A 13,028-nucleotide genomic window follows, 5' to 3' on the forward strand; every position below is an offset into this window, starting at 1 on the left:
CAATGTTAGATTCATTTTAAAAATGCAATTGTTTGAATATAAGAAAAAATTTTTTAATACAATTTTAAGGCAATTTTCTTGGGATTCACTCTGTTGCATTATTGGTGCAGTGTTAGGTTCGTCATAAAATGAAATATCTCGAATTTAAAAAAAATATTTTTTAATGCAATTTTAATGCAATATTCTTGGGATACACTCTATTGCATCATTGGTGCAGTGTTAGGTTCGTCATAAAATGAATTTTTTGGAATTTAAAAAAATATTTTTTAATGCATTTTTAATGCAATTACATCGAGATTCACTCCAAATGCATTATTGGTGCAAAGTAGTTTTAGGTTCATCGATGAAATTTTTCTAAATTAAAAAAAATATTTTTTAATGCATTTAGAATGCAATTTCCTGGAGATTCACTACAAAAGCATTATTGGTGCAATGCAGAGTTAGATTCATTTTAAAAATGCAATTTTTTGAATATAAGAAAAATATTTTTTAATGCAATTTTCTTGGTATTCACTCTATTGCATTATTGGTGCTATGCAATGTTAGATTCATTTTAAAAATGCAATTGTTTGAATTTAAGAAAAATATTTTTTAACGCAATTTTAATGCAATGTTCTTGGGATGCAATATATTGCATTATTCTTGCAATGCAATGTTAAATTCATTTTAAAAATGCAATGTTTTGAATTAAAGAAAAATATTTTTTAATGCAATTTTAATGCAATTTTCTTGGGAAACACTCTATTGCATTATTGGTGCAGTGTTAGGTTCGTCATAAAATGATATTTTTCGAACATAAAAAAAATATTTTTTAATGCAATTTTATAGCAATTTCCTGGAGATTGCAGAGTAAGATTCATCGTAAAAATAAAATTTTTTGAATTTATAAAAAAAATTTTTGATGCATTTTGAATGCATTTTCCTGGAGATTCACTCCAAAAGCATTGTTGGTGCAATGCAGAGTTAGATTCATTTTAAAAATGCAATTTTTTGAATATAAGAAAAATATTTTTTAACGCAATTTTCTTGGGATTCACTCTATTGCATTATTGATGCTATGCACTGTTAGATTCATTTTAAAAATGTAATTTTTTTAATTTAAGAAATATATTTTTAAATGCAATTTTAATGCAATTTTCTTGGGATTCACTCTATTGCATTATTGGTGCAGTGTTAGGTTCGTCATAAAATGAAATTTTTCGAATGTAAAAAAAATATTTTTTAATGCAATTTTAATGCAATTTTCTTGGGATACACTCTATTGCATTATTGGTGCTATGCAATGTTAGATTCATTTTAAAAATGCAATTGTTTGAATTTAAGAAAAATATTTTTTAACGCTTTTTTAATGCAATGTTCTTGGGATGCAATATATTGCATTATTGGTGCAATGCAATGTTAGATTCATTTTAAAAATGCAATTGTTTGAATATAAGAAAAAATTTTTTAATACAATTTTAAGGCAATTTTCTTGGGATTCACTCTGTTGCATTATTGGTGCAGTGTTAGGTTCGTCATAAAATGAAATATCTCGAATTTAAAAAAAATATTTTTTAATGCAATTTTAATGCAATATTCTTGGGATACACTCTATTGCATCATTGGTGCAGTGTTAGGTTCGTCATAAAATGAATTTTTTGGAATTTAAAAAAATATTTTTTAATGCATTTTTAATGCAATATTCTTGGGATACACTCTATTGCATCATTGGTGCAGTGTTAGGTTCGTCATAAAATGAATTTTTTGGAATTTAAAAAAATATTTCTTAATGCATTTTTAATGCAATTACATCGAGATTCACTCCAAATGCATTATTGGTGCAAAGTAGTTTTAGGTTCATCGAAAAAATGAAATTTTTCTAAATTAAAAAAAATATTTTTTAATGCATTTAGAATGCAATTTCCTGGAGATTCACTACAAAAGCATTATTGGTGCAATGCAGAGTTAGATTCATTTTAAAAATGCAATTTTTTGAATATAAGAAAAATATTTTTTAATGCAATTTTCTTGGTATTCACTCTATTGCATTATTGGTGCTATGCAATGTTAGATTCATTTTAAAAATGCAATTGTTTGAATTTAAGAAAAATATTTTTTAACGCAATTTTAATGCAATGTTCTTGGGATGCAATATATTGCATTATTCTTGCAATGCAATGTTAAATTCATTTTAAAAATGCAATTGTTTGAATTTAAGAAAAATATTTTTTAATGCAATTTTAAGGCAATTTTCTTGGGATTCACTCTACTGCATTATTGGTGCAATGCAATGTTAGATTCATTTTAAAAATGCAATTGTTTGAATTTAAGAAAAATATTTTTTAATGCAATTTTAAGGCAATTTTCTTGGGATTCACTCTGTTGCATTATTGGTGCAGTGTTAGGTTCGTCATAAAATGAAATATCTCGAATTTAAAAAAAATATTTTTTAATGCAATTTTAATGCAATATTCTTGGGATACACTCTATTGCATCATTGGTGCAGTGTTAGGTTCGTCATAAAATGAATTTTTTGGAATTTAAAAAAATATTTTTTAATGCATTTTTAATGCAATTACATCGAGATTCACTCCAAATGCATTATTGGTGCAAAGTAGTTTTAGGTTCATCGAAAAAATGAAATTTTTCTAAATTAAAAAAAATATTTTTTAATGCATTTAGAATGCAATTTCCTGGAGATTCACTACAAAAGCATTATTGGTGCAATGCAGAGTTAGATTCATTTTAAAAATGCAATTTTTTGAATATAAGAAAAATATTTTTTAATGCAATTTTCTTGGTATTCACTCTATTGCATTATTGGTGCTATGCAATGTTAGATTCATTTTAAAAATGCAATTGTTTGAATTTAAGAAAAATATTTTTTAACGCAATTTTAATGCAATGTTCTTGGGATGCAATATATTGCATTATTCTTGCAATGCAATGTTAAATTCATTTTAAAAATGCAATGTTTTGAATTAAAGAAAAATATTTTTTAATGCAATTTTAATGCAATTTTCTTGGGAAACACTCTATTGCATTATTGGTGAAGTGCAGTGTTAGATTCATTTTAAAAATGCAATGTTTTGAATTAAAGAAAAATATTTTTTAATGCAATTTTAATGCAATTTTCTTGGGAAACACTCTATTGCATTATTGGTGCAGTGTTAGGTTCGTCATAAAATGATATTTTTCGAACATAAAAAAAATATTTTTTAATGCAATTTTATAGCAATTTCCTGGAGATTCACTCCAAAAGCATTACTGGATCAATGCAGAGTAAGATTCATCGTAAAAATAAAATTTTTTGAATTTATAAAAAATATTTTTTAATTCATTTTGAATGCATTTTCCTGGAGATTCACTCCAAAAGCATTGTTGGTGCAATGCAGAGTTAGATTCATTTTAAAAATGCAATTTTTTGAATATAAGAAAAATATTTTTTAATGCAATTTTCTTGGGATTCACTCTATTGCATTATTGATGCTATGCACTGTTAGATTCATTTTAAAAATGTAATTTTTTTAATTTAAGAAATATATTTTTAAATGCAATTTTAATGCAATTTTCTTGGGATTCACTCTATTGCATTATTGGTGCAGTGTTAGGTTCGTCATAAAATGAAATTTTTCGAATGTAAAAAAAATATTTTTTAATGCAATTTTAATGCAATTTTCTTGGGATACACTCTATTGCATTATTGGTGCTATGCAATGTTAGATTCATTTTAAAAATGCAATTGTTTGAATTTAAGAAAAATATTTTTTAACGCTTTTTTAATGCAATGTTCTTGGGATGCAATATATTGCATTATTGGTGCAATGCAATGTTAGATTCATTTTAAAAATGCAATTGTTTGAATATAAGAAAAAATTTTTTAATACAATTTTAAGGCAATTTTCTTGGGATTCACTCTGTTGCATTATTGGTGCAGTGTTAGGTTCGTCATAAAATGAATTTTTTGGAATTTAAAAAAATATTTTTTAATGCATTTTTAATGCAATATTCTTGGGATACACTCTATTGCATCATTGGTGCAGTGTTAGGTTCGTCATAAAATGAATTTTTTGGAATTTAAAAAAATATTTTTTAATGCATTTTTAATGCAATTACATCGAGATTCACTCCAAATGCATTATTGGTGCAAAGTAGTTTTAGGTTCATCGAAAAAATGAAATTTTTCTAAATTAAAAAAAATATTTTTTAATGCATTTAGAATGCAATTTCCTGGAGATTCACTACAAAAGCATTATTGGTGCAATGCAGAGTTAGATTCATTTTAAAAATGCAATTTTTTGAATATAAGAAAAATATTTTTTAATGCAATTTTCTTGGTATTCACTCTATTGCATTATTGGTGCTATGCAATGTTAGATTCATTTTAAAAATGCAATTGTTTGAATTTAAGAAAAATATTTTTTAACGCAATTTTAATGCAATGTTCTTGGGATGCAATATATTGCATTATTCTTGCAATGCAATGTTAAATTCATTTTAAAAATGCAATTGTTTGAATTTAAGAAAAATATTTTTTAATGCAATTTTAAGGCAATTTTCTTGGGATTCACTCTACTGCATTATTGGTGCAATGCAATGTTAGATTCATTTTAAAAATGCAATTGTTTGAATTTAAGAAAAATATTTTTTAATGCAATTTTAAGGCAATTTTCTTGGGATTCACTCTATTGCATTATTGGTGCAGTGTTAGGTTCGTCATAAAATGAAATTTTTCGAATTTAAAAAAAATATTTTTTAATGCAATTTTAATGCAATTTTCTTGGGATACACTCTATTGCAATATTGGTGAAGTGCAGTGTTAGATTCATTTTAAAAATGCAATGTTTTGAATTAAAGAAAAATATTTTTTAATGCAATTTTAATGCAATTTTCTTGGGAAACACTCTATTGCATTATTGGTGCAGTGTTAGGTTCGTCATAAAATGATATTTTTCGAACATAAAAAAAATATTTTTTAATGCAATTTTATAGCAATTTCCTGGAGATTCACTCCAAAAGCATTACTGGATCAATGCAGAGTAAGATTCATCGTAAAAATAAAATTTTTTGAATTTATAAAAAATATTTTTTAATGCATTTTGAATGCATTTTCCTGGAGATTCACTCCAAAAGCATTGTTGGTGCAATGCAGAGTTAGATTCATTTTAAAAATGCAATTTTTTGAATATAAGAAAAATATTTTTTAATGCAATTTTCTTGGGATTCACTCTATTGCATTATTGATGCTATGCACTGTTAGATTCATTTTAAAAATGTAATTTTTTTAATTTAAGAAATATATTTTTAAATGCAATTTTAATGCAATTTTCTTGGGATTCACTCTATTGCATTATTGGTGCAGTGTTAGGTTCGTCATAAAATGAAATTTTTCGAATGTAAAAAAAATATTTTTTAATGCAATTTTAATACAATTTTCTTGGGATACACTCTATTGCATTATTGGTGCTATGCAATGTTAGATTCATTTTAAAAATGCAATTGTTTGAATTTAAGAAAAATATTTTTTAATGCAATTTTAAGGCAATTTTCTTGGGATTCACTCTATTGCATTATTGGTGCAGTGTTAGGTTCGTCATAAAATGAAATTTTTCGAATTTAAAAAAAATATTTTTTAATGCAATTTTAATGCAATTTTCTTGGGATACACTCTATTGCAATATTGGTGAAGTGCAGTGTTAGATTCATTTTAAAAATGCAATGTTTTGAATTAAAGAAAAATATTTTTTAATGCAATTTTAATGCAATTTTCTTGGGAAACACTCTATTGCATTATTGGTGCAGTGTTAGGTTCGTCATAAAATGATATTTTTCGAACATAAAAAAAATATTTTTTAATGCAATTTTATAGCAATTTCCTGGAGATTCACTCCAAAAGCATTACTGGATCAATGCAGTAAAAATAAAATTTTTTGAATTTATAAAAAATATTTTTTAATGCATTTTGAATGCATTTTCCTGGAGATTCACTCCAAAAGCATTGTTGGTGCAATGCAGAGTTAGATTCATTTTAAAAATGCAATTTTTTGAATATAAGAAAAATATTTTTTAATGCAATTTTCTTGGGATTCACTCTATTGCATTATTGATGCTATGCACTGTTAGATTCATTTTAAAAATGTAATTTTTTTAATTTAAGAAATATATTTTTAAATGCAATTTTAATGCAATTTTCTTGGGATTCACTCTATTGCATTATTGGTGCAGTGTTAGGTTCGTCATAAAATGAAATTTTTCGAATGTAAAAAAAATATTTTTTAATGCAATTTTAATGCAATTTTCTTGGGATACACTCTATTGCATTATTGGTGCTATGCAATGTTAGATTCATTTTAAAAATGCAATTGTTTGAATTTAAGAAAAATATTTTTAACGCTTTTTTAATGCAATGTTCTTGTATTGCATTATTGGTGCAATGCAATGTTAGATTCATTTTAAAAATGCAATTGTTTGAATATAAGAAAAAATTTTTTAATACAATTTTAAGGCAATTTTCTTGGGATTCACTCTGTTGCATTATTGGTGCAGTGTTAGGTTCGTCATAAAATGAAATATCTCGAATTTAAAAAAAATATTTTTTAATGCAATTTTAATGCAATATTCTTGGGATACACTCTATTGCATCATTGGTGCAGTGTTAGGTTCGTCATAAAATGAATTTTTTGGAATTTAAAAAAATATTTTTTAATGCATTTTTAATGCAATTACATCGAGATTCACTCCAAATGCATTATTGGTGCAAAGTAGTTTTAGGTTCATCGAAAAAATGAAATTTTTCTAAATTAAAAAAAATATTTTTTAATGCATTTAGAATGCAATTTCCTGGAGATTCACTACAAAAGCATTATTGGTGCAATGCAGAGTTAGATTCATTTTAAAAATGCAATTTTTTGAATATAAGAAAAATATTTTTTAATGCAATTTTCTTGGTATTCACTCTATTGCATTATTGGTGCTATGCAATGTTAGATTCATTTTAAAAATGCAATTGTTTGAATTTAAGAAAAATATTTTTTAACGCAATTTTAATGCAATGTTCTTGGGATGCAATATATTGCATTATTCTTGCAATGCAATGTTAGATTCATTTTAAAAATGCAATTGTTTGAATTTAAGTAAATATTTTTTAATGCAATTTTAAGGCAATTTTCTTGGGATTCACTCTACTGCATTATTGGTGCAATGCAATGTTAGATTCATTTTAAAAATGCAATTGTTTGAATTTAAGAAAAATATTTTTTAATGCAATTTTAAGGCAATTTTCTTGGGATTCACTCTATTGCATTATTGGTGCAGTGTTAGGTTCGTCATAAAATGAAATTTTTCGAATTTAAAAAAAATATTTTTTAATGCAATTTAAATGCAATTTTCTTGGGATACACTCTATTGCAATAAATGTTTTGAATTAAGAAAATATTTCTTAATGCAATTTTAATCCAATTTCTTGGGATTCACTCTATTGCATTATTGGTGCAGTGTTAGGTTCGTCATAAAATGAAATTTTTCGAATTTAAAAAAAATATTTTTTAATGCAATTTTAATGCAATTTTCTTGGGATACACTCTATTGCAATATTGGTGAAGTGCAGTGTTAGATTCATTTTAAAAATGCAATGTTTTGAATTAAAGAAAAATATTTTTTAATGCAATTTTAATGCAATTTGCTTGGGAAACACTCTATTGCATTATTGGTGCAGTGTTAGGTTCGTCATAAAATGATATTTTTCGAACATAAAAAAAATATTTTTTAATGCAATTTTATAGCAATTTCCTGGAGATTCACTCCAAAAGCATTACTGGATCAATGCAGAGTAAGATTCATCGTAAAAATAAAATTTTTTGAATTTATAAAAAATATTTTTTTATGCATTTTGAATGCATTTTCCTGGAGATTCAAAGCATTGTTGGGGCAATGCAGAGTTAGTTCATTTTAAAAATGCATTTTTTGAATATAAGAAAATATTTTTAATGCAATTTTCATGGGATTCACTCATGCTATATGATGCTATGCACTGTTAGATCATTTTAAAAAACGTCATTTTTCCTCTCTCCCCCCTCCTCTTCTCTTTCCCTTTCCCCTTTCCCTCCCTCCCTCCCCTTTTTCCTTCCCTCCTCCTCTTTTTCCCCCCCCCTTCCTTCCCTTTTTCCCTTTCTTTCCCCCTTTTCTCCCCTCCCTCTTCCCTCTTTCCCTTCTTCCCCTCCCTTTTCCCTTCCCTCCTTCCTTCCTTTCCTCCTTCCTATCCTCTTCCCCCCTCTCCTTTCTTCCTTCCTTCTCCCCCCCCTCTCCCTTTTCCCCCCCTTTCTTTCTCTCCTCCCTCTCCTCTCTTTTTCCTTCTTTCCTCCCTTCCTCTCTTTCCCCCTCCCTCCTCCCCTTTCCCTTCTTCCCTCCTTCCCTTTCCTCTCTCTCCTTTCCCCCCTCTTTTCCCTTCCCCCCTCCTTCCTCCTTCCCCTTTCCTTCCCCTCTTTCCTCTTTTCCCTCTCTTTTTTCTCTTCTTCTCTTTCTTTCCCCCCCCCCCTTCCCTCCTCCTCCCTCTTTCCCCTTTTCCCTTCCCCTCCCCCTCCTTCTTCCTTTTCCCCCCCCCTCCCCCCCCCTCCTCTTCCCTTCCTCTTCTCCTCCCTCCCTCTCCTCTCCCCCTTCTCCTCCCCTTTCCCCCCCTTCCCCCCTCCCCCTCCCCCTCCCTTCCCCCCTTCTCCTCCCCTTTTCTCCCCCCTCCCCCTCTTCTCCTTCTTTCCTTCCCCTCCTTTTTCCTCCTTCCCTTTTCCCTCCCTTCCTTCCCCCTCTTTTCTCCCTTCTTTTCTCTCCCCTTCTCTTCCCTCCTCCCTCTTCTTCTTCCTCTTTTTCTTCCTCCTCCCTTTCCCCTCCCCTTTTTTTTTTTTTCTCTTTCCCTTCTCCCCCCCCCCTCCCTTTCTCCTTTCCCCTTTCCTCCCCCTCCCTCTTCTTTCCCCTCTCTCCTTCCTCCCCCTTCCCCCTTTTCTCCCCTCTTCTCCTTTTCCCCCTTTTCTTTTCTTTTTTCTTTTTTTTTTCCTCCCTTTCCTTTTTTTTTTTTTTTCCCCCTTCTTTTCCCCTTTCCTCCCCCCTCTTTTTTTTCCTTTTTCCCTTTCCTTCCCTTCTTTTCCCTCTCCCCCTTCTCCCCTCCCCCTTCCCTCCTCTTTCCTTCTCCCTTTTTTTTTTTTTTTCTTCTTTTCCCCTTCCTTTTTCTTCCCTTCCCCCCCTCCCCTTTTTTTTCCCCTCCCTTCCCCTTCTTCCTTTTTCCTCCCTTCCTCCTTTCTCCCTCCCCCTTTTTCTCCCTTTCTTCTTTCTCTCTTCTTTCCTCCCTCTCCCCCCCCTTTCCCCTTTTCCCCCCTCCCTTTCTCCCCTCCTTTCTTTCCCCTCCTTTTTTTTTCCCCCTCCTCTCCTTTTCTTTCCCTCTCCTTCCCTCTTCCTTTCTTCCCTTCCTCCCTCTTCCCCCTTCCCTTCTTTCTTTTCTTCTCCTTCCTTTTTTCCCTTTCCCTCCCTCTCCTTCCCCTTTCCCCCCTTCCCTTTTCTCCCCCCTTTTTCCCCCTTCTCCTTTTCCTCTCCCCCTCCCCTCCCCCTTCCTCCTTCCTTCCCCCCCCCCTTTCCCCTTCCTTTTCCTTTCCCCTTCTTCCTCCTTTTCTTTCCTCTCCTCTTTCCTCCCTCTTTTCCTCTCCTTCCTTTCCCCCCCTTCCCCTTCCCCTTCCTTCTCCTCCTCGCCTCCTTCCTTCTTTCCCTCTTTTCCTCTCCTCTCTCTTCCTTCTTTTTCCCTCCCCCTCCCCTTCCTCTTTTTCCCCCTCTCTCTCCCTTTCCTTCCCTCCTTCTCCTTTTTCCCTCCTCTCCCCCCTTCCTCTTTTCTTTCTCCCTTTCCCCTTCCCCCCTTTCCCCCCTTTTCCCTTTCCTTTCTTCCCTCTCCTTTCCTCTTCCTCCCCCTCCTCCTTTCCCTCTCTTTTTCCTCCTTCCTCCTCTTTTCTTTTCCCTCCTTCTTTTCCCTTCTTTCTTCCCCCCCTTTTCTCTTCCTCCTTTTCCCCTCTCCCTTCTTCCCCCCTCTCCCCCTTTCCCTCCTTTTTCTCTTCCCCCTTTTCCTCTCCCCCTCTCCCTCTTTTCCTTTCCCCCTTCTTCTCCCCCTTCCCCCCTCTTTCCCTTTTCTCCTCTTCCTTTTTCCCCCTCTCCTCCTCTTTTCCCCCTCCCTTTTTCTCCTTCCCTTCTTTCCCCTCCCCTCCTTCCCTTTCCCCTCTCTTCTTCCTCTCTTTCTCCTTCCCCCTTTTCCCTCCTCCTTTCCCCTCCCCTTCTCCTCCTTCTCTCTTCTTCCTTCCCTCCCTTTCCTCCCCTTCTTCCCTTCTTCCTTTCCCCTTTCCCCTCCCCCCTCTCCTCTCCCCTTCTTTTCCCCTCTTTCTCCTCCCCTCCTCCCTTCCTTCTTCTTCTCTCTCCCCCCTTCTTTCTTCCCTCCTTCCCTCTCCCCTTTCTCTTCCTCTCTCCTCTCCTTTTTCTCCCCTCCCCTTCTCCCCTCTTCCCCTCCTTTCCTTTCTCCCTCCCTCTCTTTTCCCCCTTTTCTTTTCTCCCTCTTCTCCTCTTTCCTCCTCTCTTTCTCCCCCCCTCCCCTCTTCCCTTCCCCTCCCCTCCCCCTTCTTCCTTCTTCTCCCCCTTTTTTTCTTCTTTCCCTTCCTCCCTTCTCCCTCTCCTTTCTTCCCCCTCTTCTTTCCCCTTTCCTTTTCCTTCTCCCTCCTTCCCCCCCCCTTTCCTCTCCCCCTCTCTCCCTTCTCTCCTTTCCCCCTCCCCTCTCTCTCCCTTCTCCTCTCCTCTCTCCCTTTTTCCCCTTCTCTCCCTCTCTCCTTCTCCTCCCCTCCCTTCCCCTCCCCTTTCTTTCCTCCTCCTCTCTTTCCTCCTCCCTCCTTTTCCCCCCTCCTCCTTTCCTTCCCTCCTTCCCCTTTTCTCCTTCCTCCCCCTCCTCTCCTCCTCCTCCCTTTTCTCTCCCTTTCCTCTTCTTCTTCCCCCTCTCTCCCCTCCCTCCCCCTCCCTCCTCCCTCTTTCCCCCCTCCCCCTCTCTCCTCCCCCCCCTCTTCCTCCCTTCCCCTTCCTTTTCCCCCCCCTCCTTCTCCCTCCCTCTTCTCCCCCTCCCCCTCCTCCTTCCCCCCCCCTCCTCTTCCTCTTCCTCCCCCCCCCTTCTCTTTCCCCCTCCCTCCCTTCCCTCCCCCTCCCCCCCTCTCTCCTCCCTCCCTTCCTCCCCTCTCTCCCTCTTCCTCCTCCCTTCCTCCCTCCTCTCTCTCTTCTCTCTCTTCCCCTCTCCTTCCCCCCTCTCTCCTCTCTCCTCTCCCCTCCTCCTTCTCTTCCCTCTCTCCTTCTCCCTCTTCCTCTTCCTCCCCCTCCCTCTCTCCCTTTCCTCCTTCTTCCCTCCTCTCCCTTTCCCCCTTCCTCCTTCCCTTCCTCTCCCCTCCCTTCCCCCTTCTTCTCCCTCTCCCCCCTCCTTTCCCCCTTCTCCCCTCTTCTTTCCCTCTCCTCCTCCCTTCCCTTTCCCCCTCTTCCCCTTTCCTCTCTCCTTCCTTCTTCCTCCTCCCTTCCCTCTCCCTTCCCTCCCCCCCTCCTCCTTCCTCCTCCCCTCCCCCCTCCTTCCCCCTCCTCCCCCCTCCCCCTCTCCTCCTCTCCCTTCCTCCTCCTTCTTCCTCCCCCTTCTCTCCTCCTTCTCCCCTCTCCTCCCTTCTTTTCCCCCCCTTCTCTCCTCCCCCCTTCTTCCCTTCTCTTCCCTTCCCCTCCCCTCCTCCCTCTCCCTCCTCCTCCTCTTCCCCCCCCCCCTCCCCCCTCTCCCTTTCCCCTCCTCTCTTTCCCTCCTTCCCTTCCCCCTCTCCTCCCCCCCTTTCCCCTTTCCCCTCCCTTCCCTCTCCCTCCTCTCTCCCTCTTTCCCTCCCCTCCTCTCCTCTTCTCCTTCTCTTCCTCTCCCTCTCTTTTCTTCCTTCCTCCTCTCTTTCCCTCTCTTCTCTCCTTCCTTCTTCCCTTTCCCCCTCCCCTTTTCCCTTTCTTCTTCCTTCTCTCCCTCTCTTCCTCCTCTTCCTTTCTCTCCTCCCCTCCTTCTCCTTCTCCCTCCTCTCCTCTTCTTCCCTCTCTTCTCCCCCCTCCCCCTTTTTCCTCCCCCCCCCCCTCCCCCTTTCTTCCCCCCTTTTTTCCCCTTTTTCTCCCCACTTTTCCCCTCCCCCTCCCCTTTCCCCCTCTCTCCCCTTCCCCTTTCCCCCCTCCTCCCCCCCCCCCCTTTCCCCCCCTCCTCCCCCCTCCCTTTCCCCCCCCCCTCCTCCCCCCCCCCTTCCCCCCTTTCCCTCCCCCCCTCCCCCCCCTTTTTTTTCCCATCCCCCCCCCCTTTCTCCCCCCCCCCCTCTCCTCCACCCCCCTCTCCCTTCCCCCCCTCCTTTTTCCCCCCCCCTCTCCCTTTCCCCTCCCCCTACCTTCCCCCTTTTCCCCCCTCTCCCTCCCCCCCCCCCCCCCTCCCCCTCCCTCCCCCCCCTCCCCCTCCCCCCTCCCCTCCCCTTCCCCTCCCCCTTTTTCCTCCCCCCCCCCTCCTCCCCTCTCTCCCTCCCTCCCCTTTCCCCCCCCCTCCCTACCCCCCCTCCCCCCTCCTTCCTTTTTCCCCCCCCCCCCCCCCTCCCCCCCCCTCCCCCCTTTCTCCCCTTCCCCCCCCTTTCCCCCTCCTTCCTTCCCCCCCCTCTCCCCCCCCCCCCTCTGGTCCTCCCCCCCCTTCCCCCCCCCTTTCCTTTTTCCACCCCTCCCCCCCTTCCCCCCCCCTTTTTGCTCCTCCTCCCCCCCCTTTTTACCCCCTTCCCCCTCCCTCTATTCCCCCCCCCCTTCCCCCCCTTTTCCCCCCTCCCCTAAACCCTTCCCCCCCCCCTCTCCCCCCCTTCCCCCCCCCCTCCCCTTTCCCCATCTTCCCTCCCTCCCCCTCTCCCTCTCCCCTTTTCCCCCTCCCTCCCCCTCCTCCTTTCCCCTTCCCCCCCCCTCTCCCTTCCCCCCCTTTTCTCCCCTCCCCCCCCACTCCCCCTCCCCCACCCCCCCCACTC

At 38.3% G+C, this 13,028-nt stretch overlaps 1 protein-coding gene across 1 annotated transcript; it reads right to left on the bottom strand.

Annotated features, from left to right (window-relative positions):
• Nucleotides 1-11,303: 11,303 nt before the first annotated feature.
• LOC147906965 (uncharacterized) lies at nt 11,304-11,810 on the bottom strand (the record flags this gene model as incomplete). Its single annotated transcript, XM_087415287.1, has 2 exons — nt 11,304-11,388; nt 11,752-11,810. Coding segments are annotated over 2 exons (144 nt in total), but the record flags the coding sequence as incomplete, so codon positions are not given.
• Nucleotides 11,811-13,028: the final 1,218 nt, after the last annotated feature.

Source organism: Acromyrmex echinatior, chromosome 17 (genome assembly GCF_024713525.1).
Source record: "Acromyrmex echinatior isolate Ae372 chromosome 17, ASM2471352v2, whole genome shotgun sequence".
In the NCBI taxonomy this organism is placed as follows: domain Eukaryota; kingdom Metazoa; phylum Arthropoda; class Insecta; order Hymenoptera; family Formicidae; genus Acromyrmex; species Acromyrmex echinatior.